Source organism: Halichoerus grypus, chromosome 5, assembly GCF_964656455.1.
Source record: "Halichoerus grypus chromosome 5, mHalGry1.hap1.1, whole genome shotgun sequence".
Taxonomy (NCBI): domain Eukaryota; kingdom Metazoa; phylum Chordata; class Mammalia; order Carnivora; family Phocidae; genus Halichoerus; species Halichoerus grypus.
In genome coordinates, this window is record NC_135716.1 from 81,145,167 (window position 1) to 81,168,121 (window position 22,955).

The 22,955-nt window shown below is 37.8% G+C and overlaps 1 protein-coding gene across 7 annotated transcripts in view; it reads left to right on the forward strand.

Annotated features, from left to right (window-relative positions):
• The first annotated feature begins 719 nt into the window (after positions 1-719).
• Positions 720-22,955, forward strand: part of PRKDC (protein kinase, DNA-activated, catalytic subunit) — a 247,069-nt gene continuing 224,833 nt past the window's right edge. For 6 of the 7 annotated variants that reach the window (XM_036094045.2, XM_078072404.1, XM_078072405.1 and 3 more), the window contains exons 1-16: positions 720-891; positions 2,593-2,669; positions 2,771-2,863; positions 4,402-4,476; positions 5,237-5,345; positions 6,106-6,218; positions 6,312-6,411; positions 12,518-12,573; positions 12,657-12,687; positions 13,183-13,340; positions 16,791-16,937; positions 18,703-18,867; positions 19,331-19,499; positions 20,034-20,083; positions 20,711-20,836; positions 22,137-22,289. In XM_036094045.2, the coding sequence (XP_035949938.2) occupies positions 738-891; positions 2,593-2,669; positions 2,771-2,863; positions 4,402-4,476; positions 5,237-5,345; positions 6,106-6,218; positions 6,312-6,411; positions 12,518-12,573; positions 12,657-12,687; positions 13,183-13,340; positions 16,791-16,937; positions 18,703-18,867; positions 19,331-19,499; positions 20,034-20,083; positions 20,711-20,836; positions 22,137-22,289 (1,776 nt within the window). In that variant the 5' untranslated portion in view covers positions 720-737. Of the gene's footprint in view, positions 892-2,592; positions 2,670-2,770; positions 2,864-4,401; positions 4,477-5,236; positions 5,346-6,105; positions 6,219-6,311; positions 6,412-12,517; positions 12,574-12,656; positions 12,688-13,182; positions 13,341-16,790; positions 16,938-18,702; positions 18,868-19,330; positions 19,500-20,033; positions 20,084-20,710; positions 20,837-22,136; positions 22,290-22,955 lie in introns of those variants that run through there. The other variant, XM_078072408.1, reaches the window with a different exon arrangement.

Below are 22,955 nucleotides of genomic sequence, written 5' to 3' on the forward strand. Positions count from 1 at the left end.
GGTACAAGGTTTCGCGCCTTCGGCACCATTGTCAACGCCCTCGGCGGTGCCCCACCAATCACAGCAGCGCTCTCGCATGGCTCCGCCTCCGGAAGGTGCCACTGTGCACCAATAGGGGGTACTGAACGGCCTCCTTAGGCGCCCCACGGAAGGCAGACTCAAGCCTCGCTCGGTGCCCCCCTCCGTTTAGATGGTCTGGCCCCCTGCTCGACTGCGTTTTCGCGGGAAACCTGGGGAGTCCCGCCAGACTGTGTTCACGGAGGGGTTGATCTACACTGTATTGTTGGCTAAGGAGACTATTCTTTATCCCTTAAGCATCTTCATTTCTAAAGACATTACACATGCATTTTTCACTCTTTATCAAGGGATTACTTCGTAGATCTTGACCCAAGCCTCTAGTTTCTTTTTTCTCTGCCTCCGGTGTTTAGTCAACTCTAATTCACCAGCCATCCTCCCCCTCTATTTCCGGAGGTCAAACCGCTAGATTCCTGTTTCTCTCTAAGCTCCGATGTATGCATGCTAAGTGTATTGTATGCAACACATGCCTGCCAATATCTTAATTGACATCTCAATGGGCTCTTCCTACGGAGAAGACCCCTCTTTTCAGGGTCCCGCGGAAGTTTCCCGCCACCGCGAGCCCCGCCCCTGCCCTGGGAACTCCGCCCTCGTACCCGTGAGCCCCGCCCCCGAGCCCCGCGGCACTTTGGGGCGCACGCGCAGTGGCAGGTCTGGGCGTGATGGCTGACTCCGCGTCTGGTATGCGGGGTTCTCTACTGCAGTTGCAGGAGTCCTTGTCTGCCGGCGACCGCTGCAGCGCCGCGATGGCCAGTTATCAGCTGATCCGGGGCCTGGGACAGGAGTGCGTGCTGAGCACCGGCCCCGCGGTGCTGGGTGGGTACTGCCCCGGCCGCGCCAACGAGGGTCCCAACGCGCTTGCGCGTTTGGGTTTTCGCGTTTCCGGTTGTGCCGGGGCGGCGGGGCCTAATAGTCTAGAGTTTCTGTCGTGGTGGGTTTATCTAACAGTGTTTTGAAAAAGTCCAGTCGTTTGATTCTGGATTGTCGAAATTTCTGTGGTTATGTATAAAAACTGATTTGTCATGCTGCTTTTTTTCTTAGCAGGGTAAAGATGTTTTAAAAGTAAAGTTGGTGAAAATACCCTCAATTTGGCAATCATTGCTATGCAAAGGAGGCAGAGGGAACCAAAGGAATGTATTTTCTTTCACCTTTTTTAAAAGCGCCTAAACCCACCAGTACATTTTTGCAGCTCTTACGTTTGCTGTTCCCACTTCTGAGAAGCATTGCAGAAATATAACTGTATAGTTCTGCAGTTTTAACTTTTTTAGCAGTCCCTGAATGAGAACCTTTTGCTCCTTTGTAGTAAAAGTGCCTCTTTTCAGCACTTTTAAAATATATCATTGCAAGAAAACTTTTGATGCTATCTAGTACCTGTATATTGTCAAGGATATATTATTAATGGGGGGAAGTAAATTTAAAAAAGTAACATGTAAATGCTTTCTAGTCTCAGGGTTTGTGTGTGTGTGTGTGTTTTTTAATTTTAGAGAGGGGGTAGGGGCAGAGAGAGAGAATATCTCAAGTAGATTCTTCACTGAGCATGGAGCCCCATGCAGGATTCCATCTCACTACCATAAGATCATGACCTAGGATGAAATCAAGAGTCCCATGCTTAACCGACTGAGCCACCCAGGCACCCCTAGTCTCAGAGTTTCTAAGTTAGAATTCCTTTTTTGTTCCTTTAGTTAACTTGTTTATAAAGCAGTTCCAAGTTTACTCTGAATGTTTAGTATATGTTTTTTCAGGTGGAAGGTTATAGAGGAATGTATTAGTTTTCTGTTGCTGCAGTAACAAATACCACAAGCTGAATGGTTTAAAACAACATAGGTTTAACAGTCTTAAAATTCTGTAGTTAGAAGCCCAACAGGGGTCTCAACCAAACTAAAACCAAGGCATCAAGCAGGTCACTTTACTTTCTAAAGGCTCTCGTGTAGAATCCATTTCCTTTTTCATTCAGGTTGGCAGAATTCTTTGCAATTATAGGACTAAAGTTCCTTTTTCCTTCCTGATGTTCCCTGCTTGTAGAAGCCACCCTCATTTCTTGAATCATGGCCTCCATCTTCAAAGCCAGCATGGGTCTAGTGAATCCTGTGCTTGAAATCTCTCTTCTCTCCTGTTCTCTTTCCATTTTTCTTCCTCTCCCCTCCACTAGTAAGGGCCCATGTTATTATGTTGGACCCATGGATAATCCAGGATAATCCCCCCCCCTTTTTTAAGTCAACTGATTAACCTTAATTCCATTTGCAGCCTTAATTTCCTTTTTCCATGTAAAGTTAGTGTATTCACACGTGTGATATTGGGATTAGGGCTCAGGTATCTTAGGGTCCGTTATTCTGCCTGTATCATCCCAGTGGAATATCACCTAGAGTTTCCTGTTTTTCTTGTTTAAATACAGCAGCCTTAAGTTAGTGTTTACTTGCTTATAAGGCTGAATTGAGAAACATGCAGCCCATTTAGGGTGGGTTTATGGAGTGCTTCTTGGCAGCTCTCTTACCTTTGTCTTTTTTTTTTTTAATCCAGCGTTACAGACTTCCTTAGTTTTTTCCAAAGATTTTGGTTTGCTTGTATTTGTTCGGAAGTCACTTAGCATTGATGAAGTAAGTTGAAGATTTCATTTTCCTTTTCTTGTACATTCCTTTATGTTGGAGTGACTCTTTCTTGCCCATATTTACTACAATGTTTATTTCTTTCATTATAGTTTCGTGATTGTAGAGAAGAAGTCTTAAAATTTTTATGTATTTTCTTAGAAAAAATTGGCCAGAAGATCACACCTTATTCTCTTGAAATTAAGGTAAGGAGAAAAACGTATCTCATTATATACCAACATCTATTTTAACTTATGCTGTAAGTTAAATTTGGGTTTATATTTTATTCCTGCTTTTCTCATCAAGGAGTTTACTTATTTGTGCTTGATTGTGGACTAGAAATGTAGTGGGCTATTCTTTTTATAGATTTAATAAGGTAAGGCCCTTGTCAGAAACTACTTTGATAACTTTTTGCACATAGGATAAATAATGTATTTTATAAAAAGTCATAATAAATTTGGTTTTTTTAATTGTGAGGAGATTTCAAAACACTAAAAATTTTAAAGAATTCTTCTGCTGGGTAAGATTCTTATTTCATGTCCTTCCTGTGTGCCCTTTGGCAGCAGTTTAAGGTTTGCCTTTCTTGTGCCTCCGTTCTCTTTCCACTTGCCTTCCCCAGGTGTCCTTATAATTTACTGTGGAATTAGTAATCATAAAGTTGTTCTTTCTCAGGCTTGTTTATACTTTGAACAAGTGCCACAAGTTAAGTTGTTTTTATTGGTCCCGAATTGCTTTTAGTTCTTGGATGCTAAGATTTGATGAAGAAGTATATATTCAATCTGGGGTAATTTATAAGAAGCTATTTTATTAATTATAATTAACCCTAATATATGACATAATAATCATCAATCTTTTTTTTAATAGGTTTTAATTTTATTTTCTTTTGATTTCTAGCCTTTTGGGTTTGGAATCCTAACACAGTTGACCCTTGAACAACAGGGGGTTAGAGACATTGACCCCCTACATGCAGTTGAAAATCCATGTATTTGACTTTTGACTCCCCAAAAAGTTAACTACCAGTAGCCTACTGTTGACTGGAAGCTTTACTGATAAACATAAATAGTTGATTAGCACATATTTTGTATGTTATGTGTATTACAGATTGTATTTTTATAGTTGAGTAAGCTAGAGAAAAAATATTCAGGAAATCATAGGAGAAAATACATTTACAGTACTGTACTGTATTTATCGGAAAAAATCTGGGTATCCAAGTGGACCTGCAGAGTTCAAGCCTGTGCTGTTCAAGAGTCAACTGTATTTTAAAAAATTGCTTCAACAATAGAAGTAACTAACATCTGTAGAGTGCTCCATTGTTTACAGAGTTCTTTCATGGTACAGTTTGTCTTACTTATTTTTACCAAAACTCTTTGAGGTAGGTATTTTTAATCTCTTTAGCTCAGAAATGAGACTTAGAAGTTAAGAAACTTCACCCAAAAGTGGAGCCAAGTGGCCTCCTTCCAGAGTGCCTGCTTGTTTTATTAGACTGAGCTGGTCTGTTCCCAACCATTCTTCTCTGAATTGCTTTAGTTACTTTTAAAATTTTTGATGCTTGCTTTCTTGATATATGGCAACAAGTGCTATGGGAGGTATGCATGGAAGCATAACTTTTTTTTTTTAATCCTGCTCACGTGTCCATTTACTTTGTGTTTTTGTGACTATTGCTCCCCTCAGAGATGTACTTTTAGCTGTTGTGAAGAACTGAGATCTTATTGATGATTTTGGTATGTCTCCTTTTAAAACCTAGAATACTTGTACCAGTGTTTACACAAAGGATAAAGCTGCTAAATGTAAAATCCCAGCCCTAGATCTTCTTATTAAGGTAATTGTATTATTCTAAGTACATGTATTTCATATTAAACATACAACTTAAAAAGCAGAAAATTAGAGTTTTAAGTTATGTTTTGAGTGAGAGATGTTGGAGGCTAGGCTTTGGTCACATTGATGTATGGACAAGATTTTCTGACCATCACCTGTTAATACCCTGACCTTTTGCTCTAAGTCTCTTCGGGGTAGCAGAGGAAGGATTTTGGGTTGTGAGGGGAATTAAGAGGAAAAATAAGCAAGGAATGTACAGCTCCTGTTTACTCTCATCACCCTGACTCTTAAAACCTAAGGCTACTAAGAGTTGCCAGAATTCGCATCATTGTAGCTTTGAGTTCTTTCCTAAACCATACCATGAAAGTGGGTCTCTACGTTGTATTTAAGTGCTTCTTGGGTGCTCACTGTCACCTGTTTCTCTCTCAGATGCATCTCTTTTATTGCATCTCTATTTTAGAATTCCTTTGGGTCTTGTTAGTCCTTGTCTTAAGTGCCTCCGAGAGAATGGTTCTAGTCATATTACTGGTTTCTTGGGAAGGTAAATTTAAGTCTACACCCTCTTTCCCTTTGTAACCCCTGTGTTCTACCACCCACCTCAACCTCTGCCTCCCAAATAATCAAGCTAGATAGGAGTGCCGAGAGGCCAAAGAAATCCCTTAGAGACACGTGATTCTGGAGCTTTGTTTGTGTAGAAACAGTGCAGAAGAGGAAGCCTTGTCATTATTTTCCTATTTAGACAATGCTAGTTTGTATTATTTTAGTTACTTCGGACTTTAAGAAGTTCTAGACTCATGGATGAATTTAGAATTGGAGAGTTATTTAGCAAATTCTATGGAGAACTTGCATCGAAAACAAAAATACAGGATACAGGTGAGATGCATTCAAATGTTTTTTTTATTTTTATTTTTTTATTTTATTTTTTTTTAAGATTTTATTTATTTATTTGACAGAGACAGACATAGCAAGAGAGGGAACACAAGCAGATGGAGTGGGAGAGGGAGAAGCAGGCTTCCCGCTGAGTAGAGAGCCCGATGTGGGGCTCGATCCCAGTACCCTGGGACCATGACCTGAGCCGAAGGCAGACACTTAATGACTGAGCCACCCAGGCGCCCCCAAATGTTATTTTTAAATATTTTAACAAATTGACATTAAAAAATTAGTGTAAAACTTAGGTTTTTCTCTATTAAAGCATTTATATGTTTTACAGATGAATCCTTTTTGCTGAAAACAAACCCAAATGGAAATAAACAAAAACATGTGAAGACTTCTGCTTCTGAAAGTTTAATCTTTATGAAATGATTTATTTTAAGTAGGCTCCACACCCAATGTGAACCCACAACCCTGAGATTAAGAGTTGCGTGCTCTACTGACTGAGCCAGCCAGGTGCCCCATGAAATGATTTCTTTAAATAGAAAGCTCACACACAAAAAAAAAACCTCACAACACATGTCAAATGTTACTTAGTTTATAATAGTAGATTGGCATAAAATTTATCAGGAAAGATTCTGGTACATAAAACTAGATATTTTCTATGTCTTACTAGGAAATTACTTTTGAACTAAACACTCATACATTTTTGTTTATTTAAATGTAATTTTTGGCCTTCACTTATCTTAAATTTATTTTTCAGTTTTAGAAAAAATATATGAGCTTCTAGGAGTATTAGGTGAAGTTCATCCTAGTGAGATGATAAATAATTCAGAAAAACTGTTCCGGGCTTTTCTGGGTGAACTTAAGACCCAGGTATGGCACACTTTATGCTGTTCTGCTTCCAAAGATTTGATTGTGTTTTTCTCTTTTTTAATGATACCTTCTTTAAAACACTTTTTTTTTTAGATGACATCAGCAGTAAGAGAGCCCAAACTGCCTATTCTGGCAGGGTGTCTGAAGGGATTGTCTTCACTCATGTGTAACTTCACCAAATCTATGGAAGAAGGTATTGTTTGACTTCACTTGATTTTCTTCTTGGTTCAAAAACTATAATTCTAAAATGAATTGCCTGTTTATTTTTTTGAACTTTTAAACCAATTGTGGATTCACACAGTTGTGAGAAATAATACAGAGAGGTTCCATTTACTCACTTTCTACTACTAGTGATGACCACTTTTATAACTCGTACAGTAGCATAACCAGGATATTGACATTGATAAATCTGCCAACCTTATCCACATTTCACTAGTTTTATGTGCACACCTTTGCATATGCGTATTTCATTCTCTGCAGTTTTATCATGTACAAATTTGTGTATGCATCACCATAGTCAAGATACTAAATAGACCGTCGCCATAAGCACTCCTGCTATCCTGTAATAGCCACAGCCACCTTTCTTCCCCACCACCGCCCTCCCTCCACCCCAAACCACTACTTTTTGACTTGTGAATATGCTGCTAGAAAGTGCAAATACCTGTTGGAGTCCCTGCTTTCATTTTTTGAGGGATATACCCACCAGAAGCGGAATTGCTATATTATATGGTAATTCAGTGTTTAATTTTTTGCCATATTGTTTTGCAAAGCAGCAACAGCTATTTTATATTCCCACTAACTGCATAAGGATTTCAGTTACTCCATATCCTTGCCAATACTTGATATTTTCTGGTTTTTGATAATAACCATCATAATGCATGTGAAGTGGCATATCATTGTGGTTTTCATTTACATTTCGTTTATGACTAGTGATGTTGAGTGACTTTTCATGTGCTTATTGGTTATTTGCATATTTTCTTTGGAGAAATATAATTTAAGTTCTTTGCCCAGTTTTTTGATGGGATCATTTGACTTTTTGTTGTTGAATTGTAGGAGTTCTTTAGGTATTCAGATATCAATTCCTTACCAAATACATGATTTGCAAGTGTTTTCTCCCATTTTATGGGTTACCTTTTTGTCCTCTGATGTGTAACAATTTTTTATTTTGATGAAGTCATTATCTGTTTTTTCTTTTGTGGCCTGTGCTTTTGTCATGTCCATGAAATCATTGCCAAATCACTGTTGAAATGTTTATGTGCCTTTGTAAAAAGTTACTTGGGTGCATATGTGTGTGCAACTCTATTTCTAAGTTCTCTATTCTGTTCCATTGGTCTATGTATTTATCTCTCTGCCAACACCACACCGTCTTTTTGACTATTAACTATAGAGTAAGCCTTAATGTCGAGTAAAGTCCTCCCATTTTATTCTTCTTTTTCAAAAGAACTGCTTTTTTTTTTTAAAAGCTTTTATTTATATGTTTGTCAGAGAGAGAGAGCACACAAGCAGGGGGAGCAGCAGGAGAGGGAGAAGCAGGCTCCTTGCTGAGCAAGGAGCCCAATGTGGGACTCGATCCCAGGACCGTGGGATCATGACCTGAGCCGAAGGCAGATGCTTAACTGACTGAGCCACCCAGGTGTCCCCAAAAGAACTGCTTTTGAAATCATTTATTTATTTATTTATTTTTTAGTGAACTTTTTAAAGATTTTATTTATTTGAGAGACAGAGAATGAGCAGTGGGGAGGGGCAGAGGGAGAGAGAGAGGGAGAAGCAGACTCCCCACTGAGCAGGAAGCCCGATGCAGGACTCAATCCCAGGACCCTGGGATCATGACCTGAGCTGAAGGCTTGACCTGAGCAGACGCTTAACCGACTGAGCCACCCAGGTGCCCCTATTTACTTATTTTTAAGAAAGATTTTATTTATATATTTGAGAGAGAGCAAGAGAGAGGGAGCACAACCGTGGGGTGCAGGGGAAGGGGCAGAGGGGGAAGCAGACTCCCCGCTGAGCAGGGAACCTGATGGGGGCTCGATCCCAGGACCCTGGGATCATGACCAGAGCCAAAGGCAGAGGCTTTGCTGACTGAGCCACCCAGGTGTCCCTGAAATCATTTAAGTGCTGTGCTTTTCCATGTATATTCTAGAATAAGTTTGTGTCTACAAAACACCTTGCTTGGATTTTGATAGTCATTGCATTAAACCTGTGTATTAATCTGGTGAGAACTGACATCTTTGCTATGCTGAATTTTCCAATCCATGAACACAATTTATCTCTCCATTTATTTAGGTCTTCTTTGATTTCTTCCATCAGTATTTTGTAGTTTTTAGGATATAGATTCTTGCCTATGAATTTTAAAGTTTGCTTATTATGCTTTTCTTTATAGTTCTAACGTTTCCTTGTATCTCAAAATTAAAGTTTTAGAGGATAATCTAGCTAGGATGGCATTATATGCTTATGAAATACATTTCTTTTTAAAAGGCAACGAAAACTTTTAACCCTAAAAGATTCTTTAAATGACAAAAAATTCTCTATTTACTCTTCCTTACCATTTCTGTTCAAGTAATTGCCAAATTTTTGTACCTCCTGTGTGTTTGCTTTTATTAGGTTGAAACCCAACATCCAATGATTTTTGACCTACAAAAACAGCAATTTCATGTTTCAACCTAATATTTTTACTCACTCCTCTGTTGCTTACCAAGGATGTTGTAGTAGCTCTATGTGATTTCTCTTCCTTTGTTTTCTCTCTCATCTGTCCCATATTCTGTTGCCAGCTTCCCATTTCATCAGGTTCTGGCTCACAGATCACCCATTTGAAACCTTTATGATTCCCCTGAGATGAGTCACTTCCTCTGGCTTCTGTATTTTCCTGTTACAGTACTTCCTACGATATATTTTTAATTTATCAGGTTATGTGTTTATTTCTGTCACTTGCGCCTGCTGGTAGGTAATGTTGCTGATTTGTCTTTGTATTTGCTTGGCATATTAATTTATATTCAGTGAACACATACAGTTTAAGAAGAATAACAGAACTTATTGCTCATTTACCGTGTGCTAAAGACTATTCTAGAATAGTTGCAGGGAAAATTCCAGTAATAACTCTGGAATTTTCTAGATTAGGAAACTAGAACTAAGACAAGTTGCTTGTCCAAAGTCACACAACTGATGTTGTAGCAGAGTAATGGCTCCCAATGATGTCCTCATTCTAATACCCTGAAGCCTCTAGAAAGAAATACAGCCCTTCTGACACCCTGATTTTACCTCAGTGAGACCCATTTCAGATTTCTCATCTCCAGAACTGTATAGTAACAAATTTGTATTTTTTAAGCCACTCACTTCGTGATAGTTTGTTATAGCAGCAGTAGTAAATTATATAACCAATAAGACTAGGATTTAAACTTTGGTCTGAGGCTATAATTTATAGTTTTTCTGTCATGCCATGATCATGTGACATCAGGCACTAAATACTAATACTAATATTTTCATTCATACAGTATGTGTTCCTTGGGTGCCTTCTATCTAAAGAATGATGAGTTAGGTGTTGGATTCAGTGATCAGAATCACCAGATTCCTACCATCATGAACTCAGTTTAGTAGAGGAAACAGACAATAAATAGATGAATAAGCTATTACAGATTTCAGGGTTCAATTATGCAAACAGTTTGGGTACAGTGAATAGGAATACCAGAGTGTGGAGAGGGTAGAGGATGTATATAGCCTGCTGGTTCTTTGTGAGGAGGCAACAAGAAGCTAAGGCCTGCAGGATGGCAAGGAGACAGCTGGGAAAGAGCTCAGAAGAGCATGCCAGGCAAAGGGACTAGCAAGTACCAGGCCTCAAGCCTGGCCAGCGCACAGTGGTCAGAAGGGTTCAAGAGAACTGGCATGTCTGGAGTAGAGTGGCACACAGAGAGCTGGGGAGAGAGTGCACAGGATGTGGGGTCAGTGTGTGAGGGGATTTTGAGTTGGAATTTTATTTCAAATGGATTGAGAAACCATGTTTTTTCTCTGATGAATAGGTATGGGGTAGTTGATGTTTTACAGGGGTCTGCTTGACTGCTATTGGATGTGAAATTTGTTTTGGCATAGGATTGAGAGACTTTGCTCATGAATGTGGCTGTGAGCAGCTGAAGTAGGTGCAGTGGTGTTTAACCTGGGTGGGGCAGGTTTCAGGCAAAACCTGGCTTTTTGTTTTGGACATGTTTAACCATAGATGCTATGGAGTGTCTCAGCTTAGATGTTAAGGATGGGGTTGTATATGTAAGACTGGATCTTGCAGGAGAAATTAGACTTTAAGATATAAATTTGGAAGTTTTTAGCAAACAGGTAATATGTGAAACTCTGAGTGTGAGTAAGATTAGCTGGGGAGCAGGTGCAGAGAGACTGGGGCAAGGATGTAAGATGCATTGCTCTGGGTGGAGTCTGAATGCAAAGCCACCAGAGCTGCAGAGTGGGTCCAGGCAGGTTCAGTTGAGTGTTAGAGGACAAGCTGGACAGAGCAGGTTAAGGGTTAATAGGGTAAAGACAAGGTGGAATGGAAGGGAGGAAGTGGAGGCTATCTGCAGAAAACCTTTTAGAGAAATCTTAACAGAGGAGACCAAAGAAATGTATAGCTGAAGGGAGACAAGGTGGTAAGAGAGAGTTTTTAGAAATAGATACCGGAATTTGTACATTTATGTTCCTAGCAACACTGCCCATAATAGCTAAAAGGGAGAAATAACCCAAGTGTCCATCAACAGTTGAGTGGATGAACAAATGTAGTATAAACACACAACAGAATATTATTCGGTCTTAAAAAAGGAGGGAAATACTGTCCCATGCTACAACATGTGGACTAGAGGACATTATGCTAAGTGAGGTAAGCAAGTCACAAAGGTATAAATACTGTATGAGGTAGCAGGAACAGGGAAATTTATAGGTTCAGAAAGTAGAATCAAGGGTACCTGGGGCTAGGGGGCAGGGGAGTTAGTGTTTAATGGGTACAGCCTTTCTGTAGGGGATGATGAAAATGTTTTGGGTATAGATAATGGTGGTGAGTACACAACAATGTAAATATTTAACGCCATTGAATTTTACACTTACACAGGGTTAACACTGTAAATACTCTGTTATATATATTTTACCACAATAAAAAAGTAAATACAAGAGCATGCTTGTTGAGGGAGTGGTCCACTAGAAAGCAGAGGTGCACATAGGAGAGCGGACAGTGGAAGGCAGAGCCTGGGAAGGGTCACGGAGGTGATGACCATTCCCACTACTGAGAGCTCAGGCCCTTGCATTCCTGCACCTCACTGTGTTCACCTGAGTCCCCCCATTCTAGACCAACTGTGTGCTGACAAGTACCTCATGCCCTTGAGTCTGTACACCTCTGCCTACATGGTCACTTTTTATTAGTATTAGAATGACCTTTTTTTGAATTAGTTCCCATTCTTTTAGGCCCAGCTCAAGTGCTGCCATATCTGTAAAGCCTGTCTTGAATACTTAATAGCCAGAAGAAATCTCTACTTATATTAGATATGAGGAGCTTTTTAAATATTTCTTTTATGGAATTATCCTACAGACATGCTGATGTTTCTCTCCTCTTAAACCCTCTCTGACCCCTTTTCCCTCTATCTTCTTTGACAGTTGGGCTCTGTTTTTAAATGTATATCAGTCCTTTCGATCAAAGCAAACAATTCTTGAGCCTCTGCTGTTTGCAAGTCACTGTTACAAAGGCAGATAACTTACCGATGAGTAAAGCTTGATTTCTGGACAGCTGCAGTGAATACTGGTGGGAGACAGTTAAACAATTGTGGTGTCTGTCAGGTCAGGATAAGAGTCTTGGATTATACTTGTATAGCTGTTTTATCTTTAGGTGATAAGTTTACTAAGGTCAGAGATCATATTTTATTCATATTTGTAATTCCCATAGTAATTTGGTGTACTGTGTGCTGAATAAAAGCCTGGCAGTACAAGGATGATGATGATGTGCTTGGCCTTATATAATCCTCCATACAACTCTCAAAAAAGCTATATAGTGTCCCTTTTTATAGATAAGAAAACTGAGGCCCTGAGAGATTACCTAACAGAGCTTGTAAGTGATGAGGTGGAATTGAAACCCATGTCCTTGTTACACATTTTTTTCTTACTTTACTGTAGTAATAACTGCAGCAGTCATAGCTTGCAGCTCTTCAGCTGAAATGAATGATTGAAGACGTGATTCCTGAATTTGAGCTGTATGAAATAAAGCTGTTGGTTGTGAAGAGTTTCTGAGGTTAGATGATACTATTGGGATTTGTAACGGAGGCTCCTTTTTGTTTTCTCGCCAGATCCCCAGACTTCAAGGGAGATTTTTGATTTTGCATTAAAGGCAGTTCGTCCTCAGGTAGGATTAATATTACTCTAATTCTTTTATAGCTGAGACTTGCAATTGTCAAACATTGATGGTAATTTTTTTTTTTTAAATAGATTGATCTGAAGAGATATGCGGTACCCTTAGGTAAGATTGTATATTTAACAAGATGGACTATTTCAGATTTTTAAATTAATGTCTTGAGTAAACTTTTGCTTAAACTGTGAATGAGAGTCTTATGATAATGTCTCTGATGTTTCATATATAGTTATTTGGAGGCTCTTGGAGACTTTGTTTTTAGCACGCAAACTCTGGTTAAATGGTCACGCTTAGATTACATGATTTTAAAAAAATTACTTTGGAACATCTTTTAGGGGATCCAGATTGTTTGATACTGATTTTATCTAAATAAACCCTGATCCTACTTCTGAAATTTGTTCTGGGGGTCACTGGCCCATTGATTTAAATGAAGGTTGGCAGTGTTAGAACTCTGATCAGAATCCCTAAGTTATTACAGTATAGTGATAGTGGATCTTCATGAACAGTTTTAGTTTTGACATAGACATATACTTAAAGCTTTCTTAGTTTTTTATTCTGCTTTTTGTTGTTCTGTTTTAAATACAATGGTTTTTGCAATTGCAGCTGGCTTATGCTTATTTACGCTGCATGCATCTCAGTTTAGCACCTGCCTTCTGGACAACTACGTTTCTTTATTCGAAGTACTGTCAAAATGGTGTAGCCATACGAATGTAGAATTGAAAAAAGCTGCACATTCAGCTCTGGAATCTTTTCTGAAACAGGTATTCAACTTTTATTTAAAAATATTTTTTCCATGCAAAAAATTAAATTTCAGTTTTGTGCATGCACATTTGAAACATGAATACAGGTTGATCTATTAGCTTCTGTAGTATTTAAATTAAAAAGCTTGGTTATTGATCAGCTGCATGGGTGGCAGCAGGACTGAAAGAAGGGTAGGAAGATACCAGATCTGATCACAGCCTCAGAGGCAAGACCGGGAGAGTCTAATGGACATGAGAAATGGCAATGAGGAGGTAGAAGGAAGAAAGGCTGGGGGGTCGGGGATCCTCTGAGCCAGGGGCAGCCACGTGGGGGTGAGGAAACATCTCCTGAGAGGTGAGGGCCAGCTGTCATGTTAAGATGTTTGTGTTCCACCTTACTTCGAGAACAAGAAGAATCTATTTGCCCTTGTGTATTTTCCATCTAGTTAGGATGTGATTGTCAAATTGAGCCTGCAAATTTGGAAGTGCATCTCAGTTGGCTAGAGGGAATGTACTTGTGACTCTGAGCATCCAGAGGTGTCTAGAAATACCTGCTGTTCAGGCCAGGTGTTATGGAATTAGACTGGTTGAGTTGTCTCTGATGGAAAACTCTTTTAAGAGTCACCAAAAGTTTTGTTTGGAGCAATGTTATAAATGGTAGTTAAATTTACAAGCTATTCCATGAAGACCTGTCTGAACTGTGGCGCAGACAGTATCCCGTTGTAAGGATATACACAGTCTGTTTATAGGGACTTCAGTTGTTTCCAGCTTGGGGCTATTTTAAATAAAACAGTTAAGAACATTGTGACGAAGTGTTTTTGTGGACATATGCTTTCACTTCTCTTGAGTAAAAACCTAGAAGTGGAATTGCTGGGTCATGTGGTAGGTATATATTAAAATGTAAAAAAACTGCTGAACTCTTTTCAAGCTGCTTCCACCAGTTTAATTCCCACCAGCAAAGCATGGGAGTTTCTGTTAGCCCACATCGTCATCAACACAGGGTGTTGTTGGTCTTTTCAATTTTATCTCTTCTCATGGATGTATGATGTTACCTTACTGTGGTTATAATCTGAATTTCCATGGTGACTATTGATAATGATCTTTTCTTATAGTTACTAGTCTTCTTATATTTTGTGAGGTACTCATTCAGATATTTGGTTTATTTTAAAATTAGGTTGTATGTCTTTTTATAAATGAGTTGTGACAGTTCTCTACATCATTTGTATACAAGTCCTTTTCTAAAAATATTGCAAATAATTTCTCTTCTGTGGCATCTTCGAAAAAGCAGATGTTTTCTTAGCAGCATCTTTGAAAGAGCAGATGTTTTAAAGTTTAAGTCCAGTTTACTAGTTTTCCAACTTGTTCTTCCTTTCTGTGGCCTAAGAAATTTTTGCCTATCTCATGGTCGTAGAGATTTTCTCCTAGTTTTCTTCAAGAAGTTTTATAGTTCATAGTTTTAACATTTACAGTTAGGTCTATAGTCCATTTTGAATTAGTTTTTGTGTATGGTACAAAGTAAGGATTGCAAGTTGATCCCCCATTTTTAGCTGTGAGCATCATTTGTTGAAGACTTTTCTTTCCCCAGTGACTTACCTTGGTACCTTTGTCAAAAATCAATTGATAGGGTTTATTGGTGGACTCTCTATTTTGTTCCATTCATCTGTCTGTCCTTACATCAGTACCTCACTGTCTTGATTATTCTAGCTTTATGTTAAGTGTTGAAATTAAGTGGTGGATGTCCTCCAGCTTCTTTTTTTTCCATTATTATTTTGACTATTGTATGTAAATTTAAACATTGCTCCTGAGGGAAAGAAATTTTTCAATAGATTTATATGAAGTTCTTATAAACATTGTAGGATAGCAGCGTAGAATTCAAAAAAATGTAGAAGGGTACAAAGAAGACTTAAAATCTTCTGGAATCCTACCATTAAGGAAAAAAAAATCACCATTTTAGTGGCATTGCTTCTAGACCTCCTCCTTCCTTTCTCTGTCCCTTACTCTCTCCTCCTTTCTCTCTCCCTTTACCTCCTTTCATTCCCTTTCTTCCCAAGGGAAAGGAATGGGGATGGAAGAAGAGCAGTGTCTTAACATAAAGGAATATTCATAATTTCTGTGACTTTATGATTTTCCATTGTGTTGGGTGTTTTCCTGATAGTGCATTGAGAGCTACATGATTAATTTGTAATGGCAACATAATTGATACATAAAATTATATTTAAGTCCATATTTATATTTGTCCTCTGCTGTTGGATAATTGTTTCCAACTTTTTGCTACTATATGCGGAAAACAATTGGATAATAATGTATAAAAAGGATGTTTGCTGAAAGCACAATAATAAAAAATTAGAAACAGTTTATAAATGTATAAGCATTATAGTTTATTCATAAAGTGAAAAACTATTCTGTGATTAAGTTGATGGTGTTTCCTAACATCTTGAGGAACATGTTCCTGATATGCTTGTGAAGAAGGAAATTTTGAGGCAGTATGTATGATACCCCATTCTTCTAAAATAAATGGGGTTTCATTCAGGATTAGGGTATGTGTTGGTAGGTTGACAATGACAGGTAGATACCTTTTGTCTGCCTTTGATAATTATCTAGATTCTTTCCATACTTGTCTTTGTAGACAGTCTTTATGCTGAAATTAGGAATGATTTTTTTGAACATTTGTATTAGTTCTTGCATTTAGGTTACTGTCGCAGTATGGTAGATGGAGATCAACTTGCTTCTCAAAGTACTTTTTTCTTCCCTTGCCTCACCTAATTCAAGCTTTACAGTTTGTAGCTTATTTTTTTTGAAGGATGAGATGCTTTGTCTTTCTTACTGATCGTGAGTCCTGAGCTCTGTTTTGTGTTGCCCTAATGAGACACTGAGTCTGTTAATTCTGAACTCGCTGGCCGCTGGGCCTGCACGACTCTACACCACGCTGTGAGTTACAGACAAGCTCTAACTATGCTTTCTGCTTCATCAGGGAGCCCAAATTCAAAACCTGGTTTTTGTGCATGTCTTCCTACATTGGCCTGGTCTCTTTCAGTGCCTTTCTCTAGGAAAAAGGCATCACATGTAATAAAGAGAGTGTCTTTTCTAAATTTGGTGCAGCCTAAGGAAATTGAAGCGGTAGTTCTTTATCAATAAAAGCGATTGTGGGGGCGCCTGGGTGGCTCAGATGGTTAAGCGTCTGCCTTTGGCTCAGGTCATGATCTCGGGGTGCTGGGATTGAGCCCCGCATCAGGCTCCCTGCTTGGCGTGGAGCCTGCTTCTCCCTCTCCTTCTGCTGCTCTTCCTGCTTGTGCCCTCTTGCTTTCTCTGTCAAATAAATAAATAAAATCTTTAAAAAAAATAAAAGCAATTGTGTGGAATTATAACACATTGATAATATCTAATTAAACAATGCTAGCCTTTTTACATTATAATAGATTCCTTTGTTTTGCTATTAAATATTTCTAAAAAGTAAATATTATGCAATTGCAGATTTCTTTTATGATGGCGAAAGATGCAGAAATGCATAAGAGTAAGCTACAGTACTTTATGGAGCAATTCTATGGAATCATCAGGAACGTGGATTCAAACAGCAAAGATTTATCCATTGCAATTCGTGGATATGGACTTTTTGCAGGAGTATGGCTCATTAATTTATTCTTTTTATTTCATTTTGAGCATTTAAAGGAATATAATTTATTGCATTTTTGAATAGCATCTCACACTTGTGACAATATTGTTGTTACTTGCTTTGTTGTTAACTTGTTTTTTCAATGCCAACTATGTGCTAGGATTCTGAATACGTATTATCTCAAATTTTCATAACTCTCCTACAAGCTTTTAGGAGTATTATTCCACTTTTCAAATGAGGAAACTGAGACCTAGAGAAATTAAGTAACTTGTCAAAGGACACACAGTTAATAATTTATAGAGCCAAGACGTAAATTCAAGTCTGAAGACTTGAAACAACGTGTTTTTTCTACTGTGCTATGCTGCCCATTATTTATGAAGTAAAATTATAGTTGATGTCACTCAGTGTTTTAGAAAGAGAGGTTCTTGGGGCGCCTGGGTGGCTCAGTTGTTAAGCGTCTGCCTTCAGCTCAGGTCATGATCCCAGGGTCCTGGGATTGAGCCCTACATCGGACTCCCTGCTCCGCAGGAAGCCTGCTCCTCCCTCTCCCACTCCCCCTGCTTGTGTTCCTTCTCTCGTTGTGTATCTCTCTGTCAAATAAATAGATAAAATCTTAAAAAAAAAAATAGGTTCTTACGACAAGTATATTTAAGAATATTGATGGGGTGCCTGGGTGGCTCAGTCAGTTGAGCATCTGACTCGATTTCTGCTTAGGTAATGATCTCAGGGTTGTGAGATGGAGCCCCACGTCAAGCTCTGTGCTGGGCGTGGAACCTGCTTAAGATTCTCTCTCTCCCTCTCGCCTCCCCCTGTCTCTCCCCCACCCTCTCTAAAAAAAAAAAAAACATAAAAAAAAGACTATTGATAATAACTATAGTTATTTCCCTCTTAGTGGATCTCTGTGACTTCTACTTTATGGAGAAAATCACTTCCTACCTCTCTTTCTACAGATCTCCCGATCAGTGTCTACTCCCTTTTTCAGGGTACGAGAGCCCCTCTTCCCAGCTTTCTACTCTCACTACTCATTCCATTTCTGGTCATTTCCTCATTTGCTTCCAAATGATCTTTCCTTCTCTTGGTCTTTTTAATTTTCATCTTCACTTGTCTCTGTTGGCTCCTTTGAATATATATAGGGCAGAAGAACCAGTATGTGAGAAGGCTTAGAGGTAAATGAGAACATGGAATTTTCAATTTTATACACTATGGTCTAACCAACTTAAACTTGTTCACTGTAGTTAGAATATGTTCACAGTGTAGCTGGAGCATGATAGACAAAAAGGGAGAGGACTCTAAAAAGATTAGTCAGATCCTCAGGGAAGCTAGATTAGATCTGAGGTCCAAAGAAGCCTTTGAAAAATCTGAAGCTGAGTAGTAGTATTATCAGATTTGTGAGTTACAAAGATGGCTCTGGGTGTAGTGTGCAGAATGGTATCGTAGCTATTCCAGCTCTGAGTTTACGTCTCAGTTCCCCCTTTAGGTGACTACCTCACGGGGCGCAGACTGCATCTCATTTGTCTTTGATAGCTACCATCTAAGCAATATCTAGAATAGCTGACCATCAATAGATTTTTTTGTGTATAAATACATATTTAGAATATAATTACAGATTATTTTTAAAAGCATCTTTATGAGATATATTGTATTTTATAATTTTCATCTCCATTAAAAAGCTTGTTAATATTCAGCTTATCACATGGCTTAACATGACACCTTAAATAACATTATTTTGACATTGATAAGATTGATAAAGACTTTTGTTTGCCTTTCCGAAAGCCTTGCAAGGTTATAAATGCAAAAGATGTTGACTTCATGTACGTAGAGCTCATTCAGCGCTGTAAGCAGCTGTTCCTCACCCAGATAGACACTGTTGATGACCACGTTTACCACATGCCAAGTTTCCTCCAGTCTATTGCAAGTGTCTTGCTTTACCTTGATACAGTAAGTGAAATAATTAATTAAATTGAGCACGATCTTAACTATTTAATCTCAGTTCGTCAGATAATTTCACGGAGTCATATGAATTGTATGCATTTAGTACAGGCACCATTGTGAACAAGGTGACATTTTTAGTTAGTACTTTGTGTTAATAGAATTATTGTCATGAAAGTTGACTTTTTGTTATCCAAAGCAGGAAAAATTGTTACTTGTTTTATCTTTCTAAAAGATTTAAGATTGCTTCTTGAGATAGAATTGCACCTTAGGTATCGTTCAGACAGCTTTACTCTGATTTTTTTAGGCAATCACAGTAAGTGTTCAGCTTATTAGTAGATTGGATATAAGCCAGGTTTTTCATTTATCTAATATGTGTCCACTTGAGTTGTAATTACTTTGGATATTTGTATTATTCCTATATATATTTATTCCCTCCTCTAACTTTCAGTTTGCTCTCCATTTCTGATAGGTTCCTGAAGTGTATACTCCGGTTCTGGAACATCTCATGGTGGTACAGATAGACAGTTTCCCACAGTATAGTCCAAAAATGCAGTCAGTGTGTTGTAAAGCCATAGTGAAAGTTTTCCTAGCCTTGGGGGGAAAAGGACCAGTTCTCTGGAATTGCATCAGTACGGTCGGTAAGTTTGGAACTCACCCTTGTTTTTATGATGATGAATGACGAATACTTAACATGTTGTTTGATATAGATACCTTTCATATCTTTTTTTTTTTTTTTTTTTTTTAAAGATTTTTTATTTATTTATTTGAGAGAGAGAGAATGAGAGACAGAGAGCATGAGAGGGAGGAGGGTCAGAGGGAGAAGCAGACTCCCTGCCGAGCAGGGAGCCCGATGCGGGACTCGATCCCGGGACTCCAGGATCATGACCTGAGCCGAAGGCAGTCGCTTAACCAACTGAGCCACCCAGGCGCCCCCTTTCATATCTTTTGATGCCCCTTGGAAAACTCATGTTTTGGTGGATCAAAACCTCCTTTCCCATCCTTTTTTTGAACCTTTTTTTTATTCCTTTTGCTTCTGAATCTTAATAATCCAAAATTTTAAACCGAAGAAATTAAACTTAAAGGAAAAAATTGAGAGGTATAGTTACATTCAGTGAAATAATGGTTTGCTTTTTGTTGTTTCCTTTATTTTTGTTTTCATTTTCTTTTTTCAGTGCATCAGGCTTTAATCAGAATATGTTCTAAGCCAGTGATCGTTCAAAAGGTAAATTCCAAATCTAAAGTTTTGGTATTTAGTCTTTCGTCACTGAAAGTTAGAAGTGATACTGGGGTTTTTATTCTGTAAATATACAAAAATGGCCTTTTAGTTATTAGTCATGCCTCACATTTTGAAAAGTGTAAGACATAATGCCTCTCTATTTTTTCAGGTGAATAAACTTCTCCTAAGTTATGGAACATCCTTAAATGTAACTTTACTATTATTTACACATTTTTATAAGAAGGGAATATTTTCTCTCTTGAAACTTTGAGACAAAATGCTTAGGTGTGTCATGGAAGGCATATCTTAGTTACTCGAAGTTACAGGAAATAGGATGAGGTGGAAGATTGACCTGAGTAGGAAAGTGAGATAAATGACTCATAACACATTCCTTGGGTATTGTTTTGAAATATTTGTTCTTGCATCACTATTTTAGTCCCTGTTAGAAAAATCATGATTTCTTTTTCAGCTTGCTTATTATCCTTTCATACTATACTGTCTTCCTCAATCAAATTACAGTCTCCTACTAGTGGGTGTTTTAGCTTAGAAGACTCTGAAAATCAGAATGTAATGGCAGCCTTGCTTATTTTGTGAATCCACCAGTAAATATTGGCATGTTGTTTTCCTGCCCAGGGTGTTGAGTCTGAATCTGAAGATTATCGTGCATCAGGGGAAGTTAGAACTGGCAGATGGAAAGTGCCCACATATAAAGACTATTTGGATCTTTTTAGAAGTCTCCTGAGTTGTGACCAGATGATGGTAAAAATGACTATTTTAAAGTTATGAGAGTACCGTTGTTCCTCTAATTAGTCTCTATAGTTTAACCCTTAGGACTTTCAGAATTAAATTTTACTAACTTTTCCATTGGTTTTTTTTTTTAAGTACTTTGAGTAATAAAAAATTAAAATGGTATAAGAACAAAATTGTACAACTCATGTAAACTTAATAATTGCCGTAGCTGAGTCCTCATTTCATCCATGAGTAGCCAGTGTAGTATTTTTGATGCTAAGTTATTCTTCCTAACAGATCCAGCCTCTTAGGTAACAAAAGTGTAACAGTACTGTCACCATGGGAGAGCTATTCTCTTTTTATTTGTTAAAGATGAAGATTAAAAAGAGATAAATCTCACTGATTCAGTTGGTGTGAAGAAGATTGGTACACAGTTATTTACATTATTTATGATTAGAATAATGCCTCCTGCTTAATGTTTCTGGTAGATCTTTCTCTGATGTCAGCTTTAAGCCTGGTTCTAGCCACCATTTTATCATAGACTTTGACAAAGCATTATAGCCTAGGAAAAACAATTTTTGTCCATAGATGATTTCTATCCTGTGAAAAATCTTAAAGAGTTTTTAGTTGTTTTCGTATTGAGATAAAATAGTATAGCAGTGTTAGTAATTTTACTTAATATTTCTTTCTTATATGTGACATTAGATATTCCTATAGTTTGAGGTCAAGTTCCATAGAATATTTGAGTGAAGGCAGAGTAATTGGTCTATGTTTTTGGAATAGTAGAATATTTTCACTTTTACAGAAATGACAAATTATACTTTTAAGTCCATTCTAAGGATAGGTATACATTTTTTCACATGTATGTATGCTTACATGTGTATATATATGTGCATGCATGCATATTTTTGTGTATATACATAAATGTATAAGCATGTGTATTTTCACAAACATAAGTATATAATGTATGTGTATAGTATACATATGTGTTTTTACACACACACACACACACACACACACACACACACACACACTAAGTGAGATAAATGCCTTGACAAGGATTGGCCTAAATCTTCTCATTTGCCACTGTGTGCTTAGTAAGTATCTGTTACATGCCTGGGTAGGTCATATCTGACTGAAATGATATTGTCCTAGTAATTTAGGAAAGTGTCTACATTTTTCAGCTTGAAAACTTCCAAGTAAATCTGCTGTAGTTTACACAGAAGTTTCTATAATACCTAATTATGTGTATACATATATGCATTGTAATGCTTATACTGATACTTGTTTGCATTAAATTTTGAAGTTTATTATTTTTCTTTATTTAAAGGAGTCTCTTTTAGCAGATGAAGCATTTCTCTTTGTGAATTCCTCCTTTCAAAATCTGAATCGTTTGCTATATGATGAATTTGTCAAATCAGTTTTGAAGATTATTGAGAAATTGGATCTTACACTAGAGAAACAGAATGTTGGGGGACACGAGGTTAGAGGTTTTGTCAATAATAATTTTCCATCATTTTTATACCAGCTCTCTTTGTATGTAAGCATCCAGGGAATAATAGCACATTTGTAGAGTGTTGCAGGAAATTGATTTCTGCGGCATTCATGTGTGTCATTGATACTTTGCTATTTGAATAGCCCAGTGTGTAGAAAATGTTATTCCTATATTTGTTCAAAAAGTAATTTATATGTTTAATATTTTGAAACCACTTATTTTTAAAAAGTTGTTTACTAGGTTTTTACTCATTTCTTAGCAATAGTAAAGAGTTAAGTCTTACTTTGCGTAGAGGTGACTTTTTGTAGTAGGGTAGGGAAACCTGGAATTCCTATTGTTTATAGCTAAGGAAACTCCAAAGTCTGGGTACAAAGTATTAAATGTATTCTTGAGATAGTAGAATATAGGCAATAGGCAGAAAATGAAGAATACACCTTCCCTTTTTTCTGTATCCAGATTTCCTGGCCTGGATAGAAGGTAAGTCATGGTTTAAGGCCGCCAGCTAGAAGCTGCTCTGCTCTTATCTGAGGACAAGTTTTAGTAAAACACTATGGTAATGACACTAGTGTTGAAGGGCTTGGGTTCCAGTGGAAAACATCTAATTTGCTTTTCAGCCCAGTGATTTTTTTTTTTCCCTTAGATTAGATTATGCAT